Below are 24,549 nucleotides of genomic sequence, written 5' to 3'. Positions count from 1 at the left end.
AGCGACATCCAACTCTCGCGGGATGGTTAGACTTCTCACGGGATTTGGTTTGCCTCTCCTAAAATGGCGCCGGGTGTTTTTTGTATTAAAAGAGAAGCGACATCCAACTCTCGCGGGATGTGGAGACTTCTCGCGGGATTTGGTTTGCCTCTCCAAAAATGGCGCCGGGTGTTTTTTTTGTATTAAAAGAGAAGCGACGACCAACTCTCGCGGGATGTGGAGACTTCTCGCGGGATTTGGTTTGCCTCTCCTAAAATGGCGTCGGGTGTTTTTTGTATTAAAAGGGAAGCGACGGCCAACTCTCGCGGGATGCTGAGATTTCTCGCGGGATTTGGTTTGCCTCTCCTAAAATGGCGCCGGCTCTGACTATTGTTTTCCTTCTCTTCCACTGTGGTGACGTCACTTCCTGCGTGGAGGTGGCGGGCGATTTCAAAGCCGGAAGAGAGAAGGAAGGAAGGAAGGAAAGCAGGAGGCGATGGCGGGAGGAGGCCGCGGCCTGCCAAGGCGGGCTCGCTCCGCAGGAGAGGCCCGGGCAGGTAGGCCGCAAGCCTGGGAAACAGTATTATCCACTTGGGCCTTGTCTCCAGGTGTTTTGGACTACAAATCCCACAATTCCTCACAGTCTCAGGCCCTGAAAGGGCCTGAGGCTGTGAGGAATTGTGAGATTTGTAGTCCAAAACACCTGGAGACAAGGCCCAAGTTGATCCATGGCTACTCCAGCAGCACTCCGTCCTGACATTTCTCCCACATCTCAGAAGGTTGTGGTTGTTGGCCACCCTGATGAGCACCAAATGGCCTTGCAGCTTCAAAGCCTGGCTGCTTCCTGCCTGAGGGACATCCTAGATATATTTATACCTGTGGAATGATGTCCAGGGTAGGAGAAAGAACTCTTGTCTGCTGGAGGCAAGTCTGAATGTTGTCGTTGGCCAGCTTGATGAGCACTGAATGGCCTTGCAGCTTCAAAGCCTGGCTGCTTCCTGCCATGAGGGAATCATAGATAGGTTTATACCTGTGGAATGATGTCCATGGTGGGAGAAAGAACTCTTGGCTGCTGGAGGCAAGTCTGAATATTGTCATTGGCCAGCTTGATTAACATCGAATGGACTTGCAGCTTCAAAGCCTGGCTGCTTCCTGCCTGAGGGAATCCTAGATATATTTATACCTGTGGAATGATACCCAGGGTGGGAGAAAGAACTCTTGTGTGCTGGAGGCAAGTGTGAATGTTGTCGTTGGCCAGCTTGATTAGCACTAAATGGCCTTGCAGCTTCAAAGCCTGGCTGCTTCCTGCCTTGGAGGGTGGAGGGGGGGGTCCCATTTTCCAGCCTGGAGTTCCCCTGCTGTCTAGTCTTAACCCTCTTCCTTTTTGTTTCAGGCGTCGTTTCCTCTCCTCCAAGGCGAAGGTCCGAACGCACGGCAGCGGCTTCCACGGCGGCTCTGTCTTTATCCGAAAGGAAGGCATGTTTGCGGCCCGGCGGGGCAGACGTCGGTTCGGTGCGTAATGTAAATACCTGTGGAATCTTCAAGCTGGAAGGGACCCCCATCCAGTCCAACCATCTAAGATAGACATCCTAGAGTTTTGGGGAGGCTTCTAAGAGAGATATACATAGATAGATATAGGATTCTAAAGTTGGAAGGGGCACCCAAGGGCCATCCAGTCCAACCCTCTAAGAAATAGGTAGATACATACATACATACATACATACATGGATTGATTGATTGATTCCTAGTGTGGGAAGGGACCCCAAAGGCTATCTAAGAAATAGATAAATAGATACATAGATAGATAGATAGATAGATAGATAGATAGAGATTCATTGGATGGATGAATATGATATAGATTAGATAGATGGACAGACATAATAATAATAATAATAATATAATAATAATAATAAGATAGAGATACATTGGATGGATAGATATGGTATAGATTAGATAGACATAATAATAATAATAATAATAATAAGCTAGAGATTCATTGGATGGATAGATATGATATAGATTAGATAGATAGACATAATAATAATAATGGTAGAGATTCATTGGATGGATAGATATGGTATAGATTAGATAGACATAATAATAATAATAATAATAATAATAATAATAATAATAATAATAATAGAGATTCATTGGATGGATAGATAAGATATAGATTATATAGACAGACATAATAATAATAATAAGGTAGGTAGAGATTCATTGGATGGATAAATATAATATAGATGAGATAGATAGACAGAAATAATAATAATAATATAATAATAATAAGATAGAGATTCATTGGATGGATAGATAAGATATAGATTAGATAGATAGACATAATAATAATAATATAGATAGAGATTCATTGGATGGATAGATATGGTATAGATTAGATAGACATAATAATAATAATAATAATAATAATAAATGGATAGAGATAATATAGATTAGATAGATAGACATAATAATAATCTTTATTTAATACCCCACCACCATCTCCCCAATGGGGACTCGGGGCGGCTTACATGAGGCCAAGCCCAACAGCATATTACAATAAAATAAAACCAAAACACAATAAAATATATACAACGTATGAGTTTAAAAAAAAGCAATAAAGCAAAATAATACACAATAAAATAAAATAACAATGAGCGGACCGCATGTGCAAGACATGGATTGATAGGTGGAGAAACTGAAAGGTAGATAGATAAAATCCTAGTTGGAAGGGACCCCCAAAGGCCATCCAGTCCAACCCTCTAGGACATAGATAGATAGATAGATAGAGATATTGTTTCATTATCCAGAATACATAGCAGCTCACTTTGGAGTTTTTGCAATTTCCCGGCAGCCGCCTGCACCGCTCCAGGCGAAGAAGCCCATCATCACTCTGAGGAAGATTGTGCCGCGATCGAACCGGCAGGTCAGTCAGGCTTTATCAATTTGGCTTTATCAATTCCTATCATCTTTATCTATTATCTCTACCTGTCAATCTGTCCTATCTATCATCTCCACCTGTCAATTATCTATATCTATCTATCGCTCTATCTGTCTGTCTCATTTTGGCCTTTCTTTTTTTGCTCCAGGTCAAAGAGACGGCCATCACGCCCCGACGGAGCCCAAGGGTCAGTCATTATTATCAGAATTAGTATTATTATTGCTATTAATGTTTATTTCTACCTTGCTTTTTCTCTCCACGTAAGAGACTCAAAGCAACCATGTGTTATTTTTAGTATTAGATATTATTATGATATTTATTTATTTATCCCCTGCTTTTTCTCTCCACAAATGAGACTCAAAGCAGCTATGCATCTATTATCAGCATTACAATGTATTATTATTATTATTATTATATTACTATTGGTATAATAAATATTATGTTTATTTATAGTCAAACCCACTATGTACACTATATACCAATAATAATAATAATAATAATAATAATAATAGTAATAGTAGTAATAATAATAATAGGGTTGTTGTGGGTTTTCTGGGCTGTCTGGCCATGTTCCAGAAGCATTCTCTCCTGACGTTTCACCCACATCTATGGCAGGTATCCTCAGAGTTTGTGAGGTCTGTTGGAAACTAGGAAAATTTGTTGTTGTTATGTTTATGTATACTCCACAAGGAGATTCAAAGTGTCTATGTATCTATTATTTGTATGAGAATGCATCATTATTGTTATTGTTGTAATTATTTTTATTATTATGTCTATTCCACAAGGAGACTCAAAGTGTCTATGTATTTATTATTTGTATGAGAATGCATTATTATTATTATTATTATTATCATCATCATCATCATCATCATTATATATTCCACAAGGAGACTCAAAGCGTCTATCTATTATTTGTATGAGGATGCATTATTATTATTATTATTGTAATTGTTATTATTATTATTATATACTCCACAAGGAGATACAAAGTGTCTCTGTATCTATTATTTGTATGAGAATGCATTATTATTATTATTATTATTATTATTATGTATATTCCACAAGGAGACTCATAGCGTCTATGTATCTATTATTTGTATGAGGATGCATTATTATTATTATTATTGTAATTGTTATTATTATTATTATATACTCCACAAGGAGATACAAAGTGTCTCTGTATCTATTATTTCTATGAGAATGCGTTATTATTATTATTATTATTATTATTATTATGTATATTCCACAAGGAGACTCAGTCTATGTATCTATTATTTCTATGAGAATGCATCATTATTATTATTATTATTATTATTATTATGTATATTCCACAAGGAGACTCAAAGCGTCTATGTATCTATTATTTGTATGAGGATGCATTATTATTATTATTGTAATTGTTATTATTATTATTATATACTCCACAAGGAGATACAAAGTGTCTCTGTATCTATTATTTCTATGAGAATGCGTTATTATTATTATTATTATTATTATTATTATTATGTATATTCCACAAGGAGACTCAAAGCGTCTATGTATCTATTATTTCTATGAGAATGCATCATCATTATTATTATTATTATTATTATTATTATTATTATTATGTATATTATTATGTATATTATGTATATTCGACAAGGAGACTCAAAGCATCTATGTATCTATTATTTCTATGAGAATGCGTTATTATTATTATTATTATTATTATTATTATTATTATTATTATGTATATTCCACAAGGAGACTCAAAGCGTCTATGTATCTATTATTTCTATGAGAATGCATCATCATTATTATTATTATTATTATTATTATTATTATTATTATGTATATTATTATGTATATTATGTATATTCGACAAGGAGACTCAAAGCATCTATGTATCTATTATTTCTATGAGAATGCGTTATTATTATTATTATTATTATTATGTATATTCTACAAGGAGACTCAAAGTGTATCTGTATTTGTATAATAATGCATTATTATTATTATTATGTATATTCCACAAGGAGACTCAAAGTGTCTATGTATCATTTGTATGAGAATGCATCATCATTATTATTATTATTATTATTATTATTATTATTATTATGTCTATTCCACAAGGAGACTCGAAGTGTCTGTATCTATTATTTGTATGAGAATGCATTACTGTTGTTGTTTTGTTATTATTATTATTATTATTATTATTATTATGTTTATTTCACAAGGAGACTCAAAGCGCCTGTATTACTTGTATGAGAATGCATTACTGTTGTTGTTGTTTTTGTTGTTGTTGTTATGTTTATGTTTATTCCACGAGGAGACTCAAAGCAGCTATGTATCTATTCTTTGTATGAGAATGCATTATTATTACTGTTGTTGTTCCTCTGTCAGGTCCCTGTACAGGAAGAGAAGGAGAATGTCCCAGAGGCGGGGAGTCCGCCCGCCAAGGAGCCTGCCAAGGCAGACAGTGCGGAGAAGAAGAAGAAGAAGGTCCTCTCGCCAATTGAGGGCAATAATGCCGAGGGGGCCGACGAGCGGGACAAGGCCATGGCCAAGCGGGTACGGCGCTCCTACAGCCGCCTGGAGCTCAGCTTCTTTGGGAAGGAAGGCAATGCCGTCACCGCCTCTTCCACCCCGGACGCCCACAAGCGGCAGACCCTCTTTGGCTTCGACCGGCTCCTGATGGCGGATGAGGTGGAAGCGCAAGCGTCACTCGCAAGCACCGTAAACGTCGCTGGGGAACGGGCCGAAGCTGCGTTGGAGCCCGACACGGACCTCCCGGGCATTGCGGCAGAGAAGCAGAAGCGCCGGAGGAAGAAGGCGCCCCAGTTCCAGGTGAGCATCAGAGGCCCCGTCACCACTCAAAATATTATTATTATTATTATTATTATTGTTTGAAACACAACAAGATGAGTCTAGAGCAAACAAGGTGAGCTTAATGGTGCTGACATTTCCACTCCTTGGCAGCCGGCTCTCCACCAAAGTCAACATTGACACTGAAATACAACACCGCCCGAGCTCTGTGTGGGCTGCATTCTTCCGAATGAAGCACAGAGTGTTTGAGGACATCCATAGGGAGACCCTGGGGCTTGTTTGTAAAGCTATTGTCCTTCCAACCCTGCTATATGCCTGCAAAACGTGGACTGTACAGACGTCACACTCAAGCAAAACATGGACTGTTTACAGACGTCGCACTCAAGCAAAACGTGGACTGTCTACAGACGTTGCACTCAAGTAAAACATGGACTGTCTACTGACGTTGCACTCAAGCAAAACGTGGACTGTACAGATGTTGCACTCAAGCAAAACATGGACTGTCTACAGACGTCTCATTCAAGCAAAACATGGACTGTCTACAGACGTCTCATTCAAGCAAAACGGAGACTGTTTACAGAAGTCACACTCAAGCAAAACGTAGACTGTCTACAGATGTTGCACTCAAGCAAAACGTAGACTGTCTACAGATGTTGCACTCAAGCAAAACGTGGACTGTCTACAGACGTCTCATTCAAGCAAAACGGAGACTGTCTACATGCGTCACACTCAAGCAAATGTAGACTGTCTACAGATGTCGCACTCAAGCAAAATGTGGACTGTACTGACGTCACACTCAAGCAAAACGGAGACTGTTTAAAGGCGTCATATTCAAGCAAAATGTCGACTGTCTACAGAGGTCGCACTCAAGCAAAACGTGGACTGTCTACAGACGTCACACTCAAGCAAAACGTGGACTGTCTACAGACGTCACACTCAAGCAAAATGTGGACTGTCTACAGATGTTACACTCAAGCAAAATGTGGACTCAAGCAAAACGGATACTGTCTAAAGGTGTCATATTCTAGCAAAACGTAGACTGTCTACAGACGTCGCACTCAAGCAAAACGTGGACTGCCTACAGATGTCACACTCAACTCTTGGAACGATTCCATCGGTATTGCCTCCGAAAAATCCTGCAAATCTCTTGGGAAGGAGACAAGCAGGAAATTTCAGCATGCTGAGAGAAGAAGCACAGACCACCAGCATTGAAGCGATGCTCCGACACCATCAACTCCCTTGGACTGAAGGTCACGTTCTCCGAATGCCCAAAGATCACCGTTTTCTCCCAAGCAGTGGGTCTACTCCCAATTCAAGAATGGGAAGTGTAATGTTGGTGGACAGGAAAAGAGAAAGAAAAGTGGGTTTAAAGCCAATGTTAAGAACTGTGGCAGAGACACCAAGAAAGAACTGGGAAACCCTGGTCTTTGAGTGCTCTAGGTGGAGGTCAGATGTGACCATCAGTGCTGCAGAATTTGAATAGGCACAAATGGAGGGCAGAAGGGAGAAACGTGCCAAGAGAAAGGGCTACGAGTAAGAGAGATAAAGCTGGGTATAAAGCGTTGTGTTTCCTTTCCTTTCCAGGAATCGGAGTTGGACGAATGGATGGCCCAGATGAATGCCGAGTTCGAGGAAGCGGAGAAATTCAGTCTCTGGGTGGAATGAAGCCTTCTGCGTTGAGATGCTGGATGCCCAACACTTTCCCGATGAACGAGAGACTGAGTGCCTTGGACATGGCGGTGGATCTTTGCCGCGTGGCATTCCGAGTGTCCGGAACGGCAGCTGGAGGCTTGCGTTGGTCCCCTTCGGTCCTTCCTCCCTTCTCTTCCTTCCTTCCTTCTCTTTCTTTCCTCCTTCCTTTCATTTTCCTTCCTTCAACCCAGCCCTTCTCTTCCTCCATTCCTTCCATCTTTCCTTTCATCCCCTTCCTTGCCTTCATTTTTTCCTCCTTCTTTTCCTTTCCCTTTCCTCCTTCCCTCCCTCTCTCCATTCACTTCCTTCCCTCACTTCTTCCTTCCCCCTTTCTCTTCCTTCTCTTTCTTTCCTCCTTCCCTTCCCTCCCTACCTTCATTTTCCTTCCTTCCTTCCATCCTTCCATCTTTCCTTTCATCCCCTTCCTTGCCTTCATTTCCTCCTCCTTTATTATTTACTTCCTTCCTTCCTCCTTTCCCTTTCCTTCCTTCCTGCCTTCCTTCTTTTCCTTCCCTTTCCCTCCCTTCCCTCCCTTTCCTCTCTCCCTCTCTCCATTCCATTCACTTCCTTCCCTCACTTCCATCCTTCTCTTTCTTCCCTCCTTCCCTTCATTTTCCTTCCTTCATTCCTTCCATCTTTCCTTTCATCCCCTTCCTTGCCTCCATTTCTATTTTTCCCTCCTCCTTTCTTTCTTTCCTTCCTTCTTTTCCTTCCTTCCTCCCTTTCTTTCGTTTCCCTTTCCTCCCTTCTTTTCCTTCCTTTCTTCTTTTTCTTCATTCCTTTCCTTCCCTCCCTCTCTCCATTCCATTCATTTCCTTTTCTCACTTCCCCTTCCTTCCTCCCTTCTCTTCCTTCCATCCTTCTTCCTTTCCTCCTTATCTTCATTTTCCTTCCTTCGTTCCTTCCATCTTTCCTTTCCTTTCATCCCCTTCCTTGCCTTCATTTTTATTTTTTCCCTCCTTTCTTTTGTCCCTTCCTTCTTTTCCTTCCCCTTCCCTCCCTCCCTCTCTCCATTCCCTTCCTTCCTTCCTTCCTTCTTTTCCTTCCTTCCCTTTCCCTCCCTTCCCTTCCTCTCTCCATTCCATTCACTTCCTTCCCTCACTTCCCCTTCCTTCCATCTTTCCTTTCCTTTCATCCTCTTCCTTGCATTTTCTTTTTTTTCCCCTCCTTCCTTCCTTCCTTCCTTCCTTCCTTCCTTCCTTCCTTCCTTCCTTCCTTCCTTCCTTCCGTTTATGCATAGCTAGCATTGTCCTTTTTCTGCGTCACGAGCAGATCAAACCCGAGGTCTTTTTCCAAGGAGTGTTTGTGTCTAGAGTATTATGTTTCCTCCCTGAAAACTTAAGATTTATTCCCAACCTTTTACGACGTGGGTTGACTTCCCTAGAAAGCGCGGTTTCCTTTCTGCGTGGTGTGTTCACACCTTTTAAAAACACACATTGTTAATTCAGATTAAAACAAACTTCCCGAAATGACAAAGTGAGTTTCCTTTCATCACTTTTCTGTGTTTTTCCTGGGACGCTTCCATATGAACAACCACGAATTAAATTACGATTCTGTGAAGAACGGATTGATTATTTGGGTTTTGTCCAAAATCAAGAATCTCGGCTGCTTCACGTTCTTCTTGAAGGCACGAAGTTGGGAAAACACCGGACTCATCAATTCAGATTTCACCGGAAACTCCAACAGTGGCACTCTACCAATTCTACGCATCTCTATTGTTTTGACCCATGCATTTCTGAAATCATACATTTTAAGCTATAAGCAATTTCCACATTACATTCTGACATCCTATGTACCTATTTATTCTCTTTGGGGTGGGTTGTAAAGCTGAAATCCAGCCAGTATTTTAAATTGGAGTATGCGCTGTCTTGTGTGCCACGTTAAGGTCCAGATCCGTTGAACCATCTAGGAGCCTTTGTGGTACAAACATACATACGTATTTATTCAATATGGGAGTCCTTTGAGGTGAATTTTAAAGTTGAAACCCAGCCAGTATTTTAAATTGGAGTATGCACTTTCTTGTGTGCTGTGTTTGGTCCACATCCACTGAGCCACGTAGGAGCCTTTGTGGTACAAACATACAAAAATGCATACCTAATTATTTGGTTCGGGAGCCATTTGGTGTGGATTTTAAAGCTGAAACCCAGACAGTACTTTCAAGTTGAAGTATTTGCTGTCTTGTGTACCACGTTTGGTCCAGATCCATTGAGCCACGTAGGAGCCTTTGTGGTACAAACATACATACCTATTTATTTGATTCGGGAGCCATTTGGTGTTGATTTGAAAGCTGAAGCCCAGCCAATATTTAAGTGGAGGTATGCGCTGCCTTGTGTACCATGTTTGGTCCAGATCCATCAAGCCACGCAGGAGCCTTTGTGGTACAAACATACATACTTACATACCTATATGCATATCTATTCCATTCTTGGGACCCTTTGGGGTTGATTATAAAGCTGAAACTCACCCAGTATTTTAAATCAGATTATGTGCTGTTTTTGTGCCAAGTTTGGTTCAGATCCATCAAACCACGTAGGAGCCTTTGTGGTACAAACATACATACATACATACATACATACATACATACCTATATGCATGCCTATTTATTGCATTTTGGGGCCCTTTGGGATGAATTATAAAGCTGAAACTCAGCCAGTATTTTAAATCAGATTATGTGCCATTTTTGTGCCACATTTGGTCCAGATCCATCGAGCCACGTAGGAGCTTTTGTGGTACAAACATACATACTTACATACCTATATGCATACCTATTTATTCCATTTTGGGGCCCTTTGGGGTTGGTTATAAAGCTGAAACTCATCCAGTATTTTAAATAAGATTATGTGCTGTTTTTGTGCCACGTTTGGTCCAGATCCATCAAGCCACGTAGGAGCCTTTGTGGTACGAACATACATACTTACATACCTATATGCATACCTATTTATTCCATTTTGGGGCCTTTGGGATTGATTATAAAGCTGAAACTCAGCCAGTATTTTAAATCAGATTATGTGTTGTTTTTATGCCACATTTGGTCCAGATCCATGAAGCCACGCAGGAGCCTTTGTGGTACAAACATACACACATACTTTCACTTATGTATGTATATATGGCTTGACGTTGACTTCTCCCATCAACCGCCTCTGTACACATGGCTGGACATGCATGACCTTGCAATTGTCCTCGGAGCACTGCCATTGATCAATGGAGCATTCGCATCGAAAACAGCGGAAAGCAGACTATCCCTTGCATTGGCTGATCATTTCGGAGCCTTGGAAAGCTGGAAAACGTGTCTGCTGGAGAAAAGCAGTCCTAAAAATAACCACAAACAAATTCATTACGATCAACAGATCAGACAAAACAAGTAGAACCAAACAAGTAATAATAATAATAAACATTATCCTAAGATTTTACCTGCTCATTTATTTTCCTCGTAAGTAGACTCCATTTCCTAGTAAACTACTAAGACTTGGGACATATTGTAGTTAATTACGAGCGTTTCCGTTTTGTGTTTACTAACTGCCGCGAGCCGGTGCAAGTTAAAGAGAGAAGTAGCCTATCGTCTACATACAGGAGGGTTGACAAAGGTCTACTTGCCAGGTGGAGACGGAAATTTGAACCAGAGAGACTCCTCGCCAAAGAGTTAATGCAAATATTAAACTAATATAAGTTACTATTACTACATATTATTACTCTTATGTTATTTTTATTACTATTATTACATTATATTACAACTATATTATTTATCTTCTATTATTATAATATTTATAATAATATATTATTTCCCATTCCTCGAGACTGAAATTGGAGATAAGTAATGCTGACAGGCATCTGCTGATTTTGATTCGTAGTCTTTATGCAAAACTATGTCTTAAAAGTGAGATGTAGGACCTCGTCTTACACCTGAATGTGTTGAGATGGCGTTGGTCAAGTGGCCTACCCTGTTCTATCAATATTGGTTTGCTTAATATATATGTATATATGTAGGTTCTTGTGGGTTTTTTCAGGCTATAGAGCCATGTTCTACAGGCATTTCTCCTGACGTTTCGCCTGCATCTATGGCAAGCATCCTCAGAAGTTGAGACCTTCTCAACCTCTGAGGATGCTTGCCATAGATGCAGGCGAAACGTCAGGAGAAATGCCTCTAGAACATGGCTCTATAGCCCGAAAAAACCCACAAGAACCTAGTGATTCCAGCCATGAAAGCCTTCGACAATACATATGTATATATGTTTGCCACATTGCCAGGGCTCTGCCAGTACACAGGAAGAGGTGAACCAAACAAACACCTAGCTTGTTTCAAACTGTTTAATTAAAGCAGCACTTACCCTGGCTATTTTCACAGTCCAAAATATTGTATGTGTGTGTGTGTGTGTGTGTGTGTGTGTGTGTGTGCTGAGATGGCCTTGATCAAGTGGCCTACCTACCCTGTTCTATCAATATTGGTTTGCTTAATATATATGTATATATGTTTGCCACATTGCCAGGGCTCTGCCAGTACACAGGCAGAGCTGAACCAAAACAAACACCCAGCTTGTGTCAAACTGTTTAATTAAAGCACCACTTACCCTGGCTATTTTCACAGTCCATAATATAATATAATATAATATAATATAATATAATATAATAAATATAATATAATATAATATAATATAATATAATATAATATAATATAATATATAGGTGTTGAGATGGCCTTGGTCAAGTGGTCAAGTGGCCATCTCAATACCTATAAAAAGGTGTCCTACTCTGGGACTCTGGTGCTCATTTCCAATTCTCAGCTGAAGAGCTGGCGTTGTCCGTAGACGCCTCCAAGGTCATGTGGCCACTCTACCAGTACACAGGCAGAGTTGAACCAAAACAAACACCCAGCTTGCGTCAAGCTGTTTAATTGCCCTGGCTATTTTCACAGTCCAAAATATAATATAATATAATATAATATAATATAATATAATATAATATAATATAATATATATAGGTGTTGAGATGGCCTTGATCAAGTGACCTACCCTGTTCTATCAATATTGGTTTGCTTAATACATATGTATATATGTTTGTCACATTTCCAAGGCTCTGCCAGTACACAGGCAGAGCTGAACCAAAACAAACACCCAGCTTGTGTCAAACTGTTTAATTGCCCTGGCTATTTTCACAGTCCAAAATATAATATAATATAATATAATATAATATAATATAATATAATATAATATAATATAATATAATATAATATAATATAATATAATATAGTATAATATAGGTGTTGAGATGGCCTTGGTCAAGTGGCCTACCCTTTTCCATCAATATTTGTTTGTTTAATACATATGTATATATGTTTGTCACATTTCCAAGGCTCTGCCAGTACACAGGCAGAGCTGAACCAAAACAAACACCCAGCTTGTGTCAAACTGTTTAATTAAAGCAGCACTTATTGTCTGGTTATTTTCATAGTCCAGAATATTATTTATATATATATAGGCAAAGGTAAAGGTTTTCCCCTGACATGAAGTCCAGTCGTGTCTGACTTGGGTGTGGTGCTCCTCTCCATTTCTAAGCCGAAGAGCCGGCATTGTTCATAGACACCTCCAAGTTCATGTGGCCGGCATGACTGCATGGAGCGTCATTGCCTTCCCACCGGAGGGATACCTATTGATCTACTCACATTTGCATGTTTTCAAACTGCTAGGTTGGCAGAAGCTGGGGCTGACAGCGGAAGTTCACACTGCTCCCCGGATTCGAACCTGCAACCTTTTGGTCAACAAGCTCAGCAGCTCAACGCTTTAACCCACTGTGCCACCGGGGGCCCTCTCTCTCTCTCTCTCTGAGGTGTCCAACTGAGAGCTGGCGTTGTCCGTAGACGCCTCCAAGGTCATGTGGCCACTCTGCCAGTACACAGGCAGAGGTGAACCAAAACAAACACCCAGCTTGTGTCAAACTGTTTAATTGAAGCAGCACTTCTGGTTATTTTCATCGTCCAGGATATATATGTTTCCTGTGAGCTTTCAGTCAACAAGCTCAGCAGCTCAGCGCTTTAACCACTGTGCCACTGGGATATATATATATATATATATATATATATATATATATATATATATATGATGTCCGACTCTGGGACTCTGGTGCTCATTTCCATTTCTCAGCCAAATAGCTGGCGTTGTCCGTAGACGCCTCCAAGGTTATGTGGCCACTCTGCCGGTACACAGGCAGAGGTGAACCAAAACAAATATATGTGATTACACAGAAAATATTGGATATGTTTAGTCCTAAAAATAACCACAATTGTATTTTCCTCCTCATGACTCCAATATTAGATCAATATCCAATTTTATTTCTCCCTGTAATCATATATATTAGAAGCCAGAGAGGGGTGAAAGAATCAGACGTCACACGGCTATTAGGTCAAACGCTCCGCCGGACATTGTATTGGCATATTCCCTTTCCACTCCAATGGAAGCAAATTGAATAACTCAGGAAGGGAAAAACGGATAGCGAGAATCCGTCGTATTGGCTTATTCCCTTTCCATTCCAACGAAAGAGAATTGGATAACTCAGGAAAGAGAATCGCAGGTGGATGTAGCCCCGAATGGTCAAGATGAGCTCCTCGGCCGTCCGGCGAAAGTCCTACAAAAAGGCCCAGGAGGACGTGGGGCCCTATTGGGAAGGTGACTCTGCCAATGCTGGCGGGGGTGAAGTGACCGCCGGGAAACTACAAGTTATGGAGAAGTTCTTCTCACCTGTGGAAGACGAGCACAAAGGTCTCTCAGACCGACATCGACGGACAGACAACCGCTTTGCGACTGCTGCCTCATTGTCCTCATCATCGTCCACTTTCTCCTCGTCGGGCTCATCAGCCTCGTGGTCGTCGGACGCCAGCTTTGATAAGGAAGCGTTCTCGGCGTCCACAGACTCTCGTTATCCTCGCCAGTATCCGCAGCATTCGCAGTCCTGTATTGACGTCTCTAGAGGAGGGAGAAAAATCGGCGACCACGACGGGACCTCTCAAATCGGCGACCACGAAGAGACTGCTCGCTTGGCCGAAATGGAAGCCTCTTCTTTCGCTCGTTTGCAGAAAGGACATAGCAAAAGTGTTGACCGCTTGACGCACCGCCGGCAAGCCACCGTCGACCGACAAATATACAAAGCGACGAGTTTGGTTTTCAACGCCGAAACGAGTCGAAACAATCGCCGCAACAACACCCCCAATAAAGGCATCTTGAAGAACGGAGAAGACCGGATGTGGAAAGCAAAGTCGATCGAGACCATAACGGTGAGGCCGACAATGGGAAAAGAGGTTCGCGGATCTACTTTGGGTCCCGCTCGGCCCCTCCAGCGCCGACAACAGCCCCCCAACAGCTTGGATTTGAGCACCCCGCAAAAGCCGTTGCTGTCAACCGAACGACTACGCCGGGTGGAAGAGAAGCTGCGTTTCTCGGAATTCCTCAACGAGATCACGAAGCAAGTGATGAGCCCGTCGAGCCTCAATTCATTGGGGTGGAAGCCCCCCGGGTCAGCGCCGGTCAGCAAGGCCCCCAGCACCGAGGGGTCCTCCTCCTCCCCGGGGTCAGTGGCCGAGGTGAAGGCGAAGAAATACGAGGCCGCTTCTCCCGCTGTCTTCGGACGACGCCGGACTGGGAAAGAGGCAGAGGGGAGCGAGGCCCACGAAGAAGGAGGGCCCCCCAAAAGGGGGGTGAAGGAGGCCGGGGGCGAGAAAGAGGCACAAGCCAAGGGAAAGGTGAGCGGGTTGAGTCTCGTTTAAGAGTGACGGAATAGTTGGGTGGTTACGGAACCCCAGAGGCCATCCAGTCCGGCGCCTATCTTCCACTCAAGAACACATCATAATGAATGAACGAGTCAATCATAGGGTTGGAAGGGACCCCCAAAGGCCATCCAGTCCAACCCCTACCTACCATTCAACCCACAATTAATCGATCAATTACAGATTTGGAAGGGACCCCCAAAGGCCATCCAGTCTGACCCCTATCGGTCATTCAAGAGCACACAATCAATCAATCAATCATAGGGTTGGAAGGGACCCCCAAAGGCCATCCAGTCCAACCCCTACCTACCATTCAACCCACAATTAATCGGTCAATTACAGATTTGGAAGGGACCCCCAAAGGCCATCCAGTCTGACCCCTATCGGTCATTCAAGAGCACACAATCAATCAATCAATCATAGGGTTGGAAGGGACCCCCAAAGGCCATCTAGTCCAACCCTGTTTCTGCCATAAAGGAAGACACTATCCGATCCCTCCCGCCAAATGGTCAGTACAGCTTAGAAACTTCCAGAGAAGTAGACTCCACTGGCCTTGATAGCATCAAATTATTATTATTATTATTATTATTGAATTATTGTTGTTGAATTATTATTATTATTATTATTGAATTATTAGTATTATCATTATTGTTGAATTATTATTATTGATTTTTGTGTATGTATCAGGAGTGACTTGAGAAACTGCAAGTCACTTCTGATGTGAGAGAACTTGTCGTCTACAAGGATGTTGCCCAGGGGACATTGCCCGGATGTTTTACTATCCTGTGGGAGGCTTCTCTCATGGACCCGCATGGGGAGCTGGAGCTGACAGAGGGAGCTCACCTGCACTCTGCGGATTCAAACTGCTGACCTATTGGTCAGCAGTCCTGCCGGCACAAGGGTTTAACCCATTGCGCCATTGAGGACTCTGGTATTATTATTATTATTGTTATTGTTATTGTTGCATTATTGAGCTATTATTATTGTTGTGTCTGACTCTGGGACGTGGTGCTCATCTCCACGACTAAGCCGAAGAGCCGGTGTTGTCCATAGACACCTCCCACAGAAGCTGTACCTATTGATCTACTCACATTTGCATGTTTTCGAACTGCTAGGTTGGGAAGAGCTGGGGCTAACAGCAGGAGCTCACCCCACTTCCCAGATCTGAACCTGTGACCTTTCGGTCAGCAAGTTCAGCAGATCAGCACTTTAACCCGCTGTACCACCAAAGCCCCCTGTATTATCATTATTGCTGAATGGTTATTACTGAATGATTATCATTGTTGAATTATTATTGAATTATTATTGTGTTAACTATTATTATTGAATGATTATTATTCAATTATTATTGTTGCTGAGTTATTACTATTAAATTATTATTGTGTTGAATGACTATCATTAATATTGAATTATTATTATTGAATTATTATTAAGTTATTATCATTTTTGAATTATTATTAAAATAATATTGAATTATTATTGAATCATTATTAATAATATTGAATTATTATTATTATTAATGAATTATTATTAAATTATTATTGTGTTGAATTATTATTATTATTGAATTATTATTATTCAATTATTGTTGCTGAGTTATTACTATTAAATTATTATTATGTTTAATGATTATCATCAATATTGAATTATTAACATTGAATTATTAATATTGAATTATTATGTTTAAATTATTATTGAAATAATATTGAATTATTATTATTAATGAATTACTATTACATTATTATTATTATTATTATTATTGAATTATTATTATTCAAATTTTGTTGCTGAGTTATTACTATTAAATTATTATTATGTTTAAATTATTATTGAAATAATATTGAATTATTATTATTAATGAATTATTATTAAATTATTATTGTGTTGAATGATGATGATTATTATTGAATTATTATTATTCAATTATTATTTTTAAATTATCATTGTTGAATTATTATTAAAATAATATTGAATTATTATTAATAATATTGAATTATTATTATTAATGAACTATTATTACATTATTATTGTGTTGAATGATTATTATTAATATTGAATTATTATTATTGAATTATTATTATTAATAATAATATTAGTATTAGTATTATTGAAATATTATTGTTCAATTATTATTGTTGTTGGATCATTATTATTAATAATAATATTGAGTTAGTATTATTATTATTATTGAATTATTATTATTATTCAATTATTGTTGTTGTTGGATCATTATTATTAATAATAATTAATTATCGTTATTATTATTATTATTATTATTATTATTATTATTATTATTATTATTAAAGTGCCTTTCATCTTCTTCTCTTTAGGAGCTGCTCTCAGAAGACAATGCAGAACAACTTCTGTGAGTTTCACCACTCTTATTAGGACTATATTTCCAATCAAAGAGAGAATGTGATGATGATGATGATGATGATGATGATGATATTTATCGTGTCATCAGCAACCATTGTATTACAATTCCAACAGAGCAAAACAAAACCCTTGGAGTGCCTCTGGTGTGGCCGCAAGAAGGTCCTCCCTTGTGCATCATGTGGCAGGGCTCAGGTTGCATTGCAGCAGGTGGTCAGTGGTTTGCTCTTCTCCGCACTCGCATGCCGAGGATTCCACCCTGTAGCCCCATTTCTGAAGATTGGCTCTGCAGCTCGTGGTGCCAGAGCGCAGTCTGTTCAGCGCCTTCCAAGTGTGCCCAGGGGGGAGTCTCTCATCTCGTATCACCCATGAATTGAGGTGCTGGGTTTGGGCCTGCCACTTTTGGACTCTCGCTTGCTGGGGTGTTCCAGCGAGTGTCTCTGTAGATCTAAGAAAACTATGTCTTGATTTAAGTCGTTGGCGTGCTGGCTGATACCCAAACAGGGGATGAGCTGGAGATGTCTCTGCCTTGGTCCTTTCACTATTGGCTGCTACTTCCCAGCGGATGTCAGGTGGTGCAATACCGGCTAAGCAGTATAATTTCTCCAGTGATGTGGGTCGCAGACACCCCGTGAGAATGCGGCATGTCTCATTAAGAGCCACATCTACTGTTTTAGTGTGATGAGATGTGTTCCACACTGGGCATGCATACTCAGCAGCAGAGTAGCACAGCGCAAGGGCAGATGTCTTCACTGTGCCTGGTTGTGATCCCCAGGTTGTGCCAGTCAGCTTTCGTATGATATTGTTTCTAGCGCCCACTTTTTGTTTGATGTTCAGGCAGTGCTTCTTGTAGGTCACAGCATGGTCCAGAGTGACTCCCAGGTATTTGGGTGCGCTGCAATGCTCCAGTGGGATTCCTGGAAGCAACCAGAGATGATGATGATGTTGATGGTAGTATTGTGGTTGCAGGTCTCCCGAAGCAGTGGTGCTGCCCTCGTCCCCGGAGCAAAGCGACCTGCAGAGAACCTGGGAGGAGCTGGAGAACCTCAAGGGGAAGTTCAGCCGGTGAGTCGTTGGATCCAGAGAAACCCTCATCATCCAAAATCAATGAAATTTTAGTTTATCCATTTTATTTAATTTTATTCCAGCCAAGCGTCTCCACGCAATAGTGCCGTACTATAAAATGATAAAATGAATAAAATAAATTAAATAAAACACAATAAAATAAAATAAATGAATTCAATGAATTCAATTTAAATAAATAAATAAATAAATCCATGATTAAATAAAATTAATAATATGAATTAATTTATTTAATAAAATTACAAAATAAATTAACCAAAATAATTCAATTTATTGAAAATGTCCCAGTTTCTCTCTCCTCATGTCTGTCTTTTCTTCCCAAAAGGCTCCAGGAGGAATATTCAGACACCCGGCTGACCAACCAGTTGCTGGAAGAGAAGCTTCACATCATTGTAAGGACATCCTGCAGCATATGATGTTATATATTATGTTAGAATATTATTGTATTGATTACAATATTATATAATTATTATTATTTTTATTTTTATTATTATATAATTATATATATATTAGCATAATATTATTGTATTGATTACAATATTATATAATTATTATTATTTTTATTATTATATAATTTATATATATATAATTATATTAATTAATTCATTTATATTATTCATTTATTATATTATATTAATTCATTTATATTATTATATAATTTATATATATATATATAGTATAATATTATTGTATTGATTACAATATTATATAATTATTATTTTATATTATTATATTATTATATAATTTATAATTTATTATTATATAATTTATTTTTATTATTATATGATTATGTTATGATAATAATTATTATATAACGATGTTATATTAAAGTGCACCCCGTTTTCCCGTCCCAGGCGGGGAGCATGGCGGAGGAGCGTCAGGCGCTGAATCAGCGCATCAACGAACTTCTGGAGAGACTCATTAGCGCCCAGAACACCATCAACGCCCTGGAGAAGATCAACGTGAGTGGTTCCCTTGCAGAACTCCATTGACCTTCCCTTAGGATAGGACCGAAGCTCGGTGAGGAATCACAACCCTCATTGATGACTTCGTATTGAATAGTATTGGCTCTAATCTTTCCGGGAACAGAGTTGGGTTTACACCGATGAACACTTAGCAAGGAATTTAACTGATTTAATAAGGTAATTTAATTTAATTTAATTTGTTTTATTTATTTATTTATTTATTATATTTATTGTATTTAAATAAAATTAATTACATAAAATAAATCAAATGAGCAAGACTAAATAAAATGAAATTGTTTAGATAAATAAAATAAAAATAAACCAGATTGTTTAATAGAATGCAATTCAGGAAAAGTACCAGGACCGGATGGCTCCATTGAAGTCAATGGAGGGACCAGATAGTTTAATAGAATGCATATAGGTCTTGTATTATATATTATTATTATGCGATATATTATTAGTATTAGTATTATAATTATATTAGTATTATTATTCAATCGAATTAAATAAAAAGAACAAAAATTAACAAAAATTAACGAATTAAATATAATAAATAAAATAAAATAATAATATTAAATAAAATTAATAACATTAAATAAAATGAGTAAAACTACATAAAATGAAGTAAATTATTTAACTCGGTGGAAGGACCGGATGGTTTAATAGAATGCATTATATTATATATTATGTGATATATTAGTAGTATTAGTATTATAATTATATTAGTATTATTATTCAATCGAATTAAATAAAAAGAACCAAAATTAACAAAAATTAATGAATGAAAGATAATAAATAAAATAAAATAAAAATATTAAATAAAATTATTTACATAAAATAAAATAAATAAAATGAGCAAGACTAAATAAAATGAAATTGTTTATATAAATAAAATAAAAATAAACCAGATTGTTTAACAGAATGCAATTCAGGAAAAGTACCAGGACCGGATGGCTCCATTAAAGTCAGTGGAGGGACCAGATGGTTTAATAGAATGCATATAGGTCTTGTATTATATATTATTATTATGCGATATATTATTAGTATTAGTATTATAATTATATTAGTATTATTATTCAATCGAATTAAATAAAAAGAACAAAAATTAACAAAAATTAACAAATTAAAATATAAAATTAAAATTAAATAATAATATTAAATAAATATATAATATGAATAAATAACATTAAATAAAAATGAGTAAAACTACATAAAATGAAGTAAAGTTAAAAAGTTTTTTAAAAAAGTAAAATTAAGGACTGGATGGTTTAATAGAATGCAAAGGGATCTCATATTGATTTTTTGAATATGAGATCCCTTTGCGTTCTATTAAACCATCCGGTCCTTCATTTTACTTTTTTTTTTAACTTTTTTTTACTTTACTTTATTTTATGTAGTTTTACTCATTTTATTTAATGTTATTTATTTTATTTAATATTTTTATTTTATTTATTAACTTGAATTCGTTAATTTTTGTTAATTTTGTTCTTTTTTATTTAATTTGATTGAATAATAATACTAATATAATTATAACGATGATAAAAACATCAAATCATCCAGGCAACGTCCCCTGGGCAACGTTCTTGCAGACGGCCAATTCTCTCTCTCCACAAGCGACTTGCAGTTTCTCAAGTCGCTCCTGACACGACAAAAAGTAAAAAATAAAATTATAAGACAAATACTAATAATATATCACATAATAATATATAATACAAGACCCATATGCATTCTATTAAACCATCCAGTTCTTCTACTGAGTTAAATAATTTACTTCATTTTACGTAGTTTTACTCATTTCATTTAATGTTATTAATTTTATTTATTATCTTTAATTCATCAATTTTTGTTAATATTTGTTATTTTAATTTAATACGATTGAATAATAATACTAATATAATACTAATACTGATACTAATAATATACCACATAATAATATATAATACAACCATCCGGTCCCTCCATTGACTTCAATGGAGCCATCCGGTCCTGGTACTTTTCCTGAATTGCATTCTATTAAACAATCTGGTTTATTATATTTTATTTATTTTATTTTATATAAATAATTTCTTTTGTTTTATTTAGTCTTGTTCATTTTATTTTATTAATTTTATTTTATTTTGTTATTAATTTTATTTATTCATTTTATTTGTTAATATTACTTAATGTTATTCTTTTTATTTAATTTGATTGAATTATATTAATTTATTTTATTGATTGATTCTATTTAATTTTATTAATTTGACCCATTGTCTTTATTAATTTAATTCATCTTATTTAATTTTATTAAATTACTTCATTTTATTTAATTTTATTTGAGCCAAGCTCTCGTCCAGCAACGTCTCTCCATCCTATAGTGCCATTATATTCTTCAATTTGATATGAATTCTTCTCTCTCAAAGGACGTGAATTCATTTTATTTACTTTTATTAAGGTAATAAAAAGTCAAAGTTCTAACTCCCTCAGGACTTAAACTTGTAATAATATTAATTATTATTATTATTATTATTATTATTATTATGTTTGTTAATATCCAATTATTATTATTATTATTATTATTATTATTATTATTATGTTTGTTAATATCCTATTATTATTATTATTATTATTATTATTATTATTATTATGTTTATATCCCAAGTCTAGGATCCCATCTCCATTCTCCCATCCCTTTCAGTGGAATGTGCTGTGACCACATGTCCATTAGAACTGTATTTTTACTACAATGCAATACATTTCCATTCTGACATGTAGAATAGTATTGGCCTTCTTTGCTGCAGCATCACCTTGCCGTAGCATAATACTGAAGCTTGGGGAGAAATCGCAGATTCCGTTGACCATTTGCCTTCTCATTTCTGCAGATCTCGGGGCTGGTGTGCGGCCAGCGGAGGAGGCAAGGTGTGCGGCCAGACACTCCGGACAGTCTCTCCTCACTACTCAACCTGGAGGTGGCTCCCCCTGCGGCCTTCATGGATGGCGCCCCAGAAGCCGCCCTCAGCCAGTCGGACTCGGCACCCGAGGCAGGGAAGCCCAATGGGAGCTCTGGGTCAGAGTCTGGAGGGGGGGCCAGGCACCGTGGCCGGGGACATGGGACACACACCGCCTTTGCCCCCTGGAAGCAGAGGCCTACCCGTTTCCCGTCCGAAACAGTCAACTCGACGGAGAGCGAATGCAGCGGAGAGGAGATGGTGCCGCTTTGTGGTCCAACATTCACGGCCCCGCGCTTCTTGTACCTGCGGCAAGAGGCTTTGGTGGCGCCTACGGGAGCCGGGGATTTCCCTCCATTGACTTCAATGGAGCCATCAGGTCCTGGTGCTTTTCCTCCATTGCATTCTATTAGTCCTAGTGCTGTAGGAAAGGATTGAGAGAGAGAGAAATGAACCCTGGGATGTCCATTGTGGAGAAAAAACAGAACATCTAGGATGAAATGGTCCCCAAATGAAAACATTCCTTTAAAAAATGGTTCAAAAGGCATTTCAGATGTAGGGGGCGCTGGTTTAAACTGCTTCTCTCGCTTAAGACTGATGCGGGAAGGAAGAGAAAGGAAGGGAATCCATCCATGCTGGTTTAAACCGCTTCTCTTGCTTAAGACTGACGCGGGAGGGAAAGGAAAGGAAGGGAATCCATTCACACTGGTTTAAACTGCTTCTCTCGCTTAAGACTGACGCGGGAAGGAAAGGAAAGGAAGAGAATCCACACTGGTTCAAACCACTTCTTTTGCTTAAGACTGACGTGGGAGGGGAAAGGAAAGGAATCCATTCACACTGGTTTAAACTGCTTCTCTCGCTTAAGACTGACGCAGGAGGGAAAGGAAAGGAAGGGAATCCATCGACACTGGTTAAAACCGCTTCTCTCACTTAAGACTGAAGCGGGAGGGAACACATTGGTTTAAAACATTTCTCTCGCTTAAGACTGACACGGGAGGGAAAGGCAAGGAAGGGAATCCATCCACTCTGGTTAAAACCGCTTCTCTTGCTTAAGACTGAAGCGGGAGGGAAAGGAAAGGAAGGGAATCCAAACTGGTTTAAACCACTTCTCTCGCTTAAGACTGACACGGGAGGGAAAGGCAAGGAAGGGAATCCATCGACACTGGTTTAAACCGCTTCTCTCGCTTGAGACTGACGCGGGAGGGAAAGGAAAGGAAGGGAATCCATCCACACTGGTTTGAAACGCTTCTCTAGCTTAAGACTGATACGGGAGGGAAAGGAAAGGAAGGGAATCCATCCACACTGGTTTGAAACGCTTCTCTAGCTTAAGACTGATACGGGAGGGAAAGGAAAGGAAGGGAATCCATCCACACTGGTTTAAACCGCTTCTCTGGTTTGAACTGAGAAGCGGGGAAACGCCGAATCAATTCCTACTCACTTACTGATTCGTAAGAGAAATGGCGGAAAAAGCTTCGGAAGGGCAAAGGGACTTCTGGTTTCCTTAAAAACTTAGAAATCGCTTCAAAAAGGAAATTTTCTGAATTTATTTGAATTACGAAGATTCCGACCGAACCTAACTATGCCTAATTGATAGATAGATAGATAGGTAGGTAGAGTCTACTTTAGGGAAATATTTTAATATATATTGCATATTTCACTCTGTGAAACCATCCGGTCCCGGTGCTTTTCCTGACTTGCATTTTGTTAAACCATCAGGTCCCAGCGCTCTTCCTCCATTGACTTCTATGGAGCCATCAGGGCCCGGTGCGTTCCCTTCCTTGCCGTCTATGAAGCCGTCGGCCTTCGGATCGCAGCGCCCATCATCCCCAACCGCTTCCCAGTTGGAGCTGGTGCCAGAGCTGACTTCTTCGGAGAGTTCCGACGACGGCGAAGTCTCCTGGAGCCCCGGCTTGGTGGAGAAAGCCTCCCACGCGCGACTGGACTACGAATCGGCGCAGAAGATGCTCGATAGCCTCCTGCATAAAGCGCCGGAAAAGGAGTCCCGCAAAGCCAAGGGGATTGGGCGACAATCCCATCATC

General features: G+C 38.9%; 2 protein-coding genes across 2 annotated transcripts in view; both read left to right on the top strand.

Moving 5' to 3' along the window:
* Nucleotides 1-425: 425 nt before the first annotated feature.
* CDCA5 (cell division cycle associated 5) lies at nucleotides 426-8,883 on the top strand. The gene is made up of 6 exons (XM_067472586.1): nucleotides 426-536; nucleotides 1,373-1,491; nucleotides 2,831-2,902; nucleotides 3,066-3,104; nucleotides 5,300-5,743; nucleotides 7,307-8,883. Exons 1-6 carry the CDS (start codon nucleotides 476-478, stop codon nucleotides 7,385-7,387), a joined length of 816 nt encoding a protein of 271 aa, XP_067328687.1. The 5' UTR covers nucleotides 426-475; the 3' UTR covers nucleotides 7,388-8,883.
* Nucleotides 8,884-13,855: 4,972 nt separating this feature from the next.
* The window catches only part of LOC132764540 (uncharacterized), a 10,912-nt gene continuing 218 nt past the window's right edge, over nucleotides 13,856-24,549 (top strand). The window contains exons 1-7 of the mRNA XM_067472645.1: nucleotides 13,856-15,140; nucleotides 17,495-17,529; nucleotides 18,507-18,602; nucleotides 18,946-19,012; nucleotides 19,475-19,582; nucleotides 22,444-22,888; nucleotides 24,226-24,549. The exon at nucleotides 24,226-24,549 is cut by the window's right edge and continues 218 nt beyond it. Of these exons, the coding sequence (XP_067328746.1) occupies nucleotides 13,992-15,140; nucleotides 17,495-17,529; nucleotides 18,507-18,602; nucleotides 18,946-19,012; nucleotides 19,475-19,582; nucleotides 22,444-22,888; nucleotides 24,226-24,549 (2,224 nt within the window). The 5' untranslated portion in view covers nucleotides 13,856-13,991. The remainder of the gene's footprint in view (nucleotides 15,141-17,494; nucleotides 17,530-18,506; nucleotides 18,603-18,945; nucleotides 19,013-19,474; nucleotides 19,583-22,443; nucleotides 22,889-24,225) is intronic.

This window comes from Anolis sagrei, chromosome 12 (assembly GCF_037176765.1).
Source record: "Anolis sagrei isolate rAnoSag1 chromosome 12, rAnoSag1.mat, whole genome shotgun sequence".
Taxonomy (NCBI): Eukaryota; Metazoa; Chordata; class Lepidosauria; order Squamata; family Dactyloidae; genus Anolis; species Anolis sagrei.
Note: the sequence above shows the minus strand (reverse complement) of the source record. Positions and strands in the feature narration are given on the sequence as shown.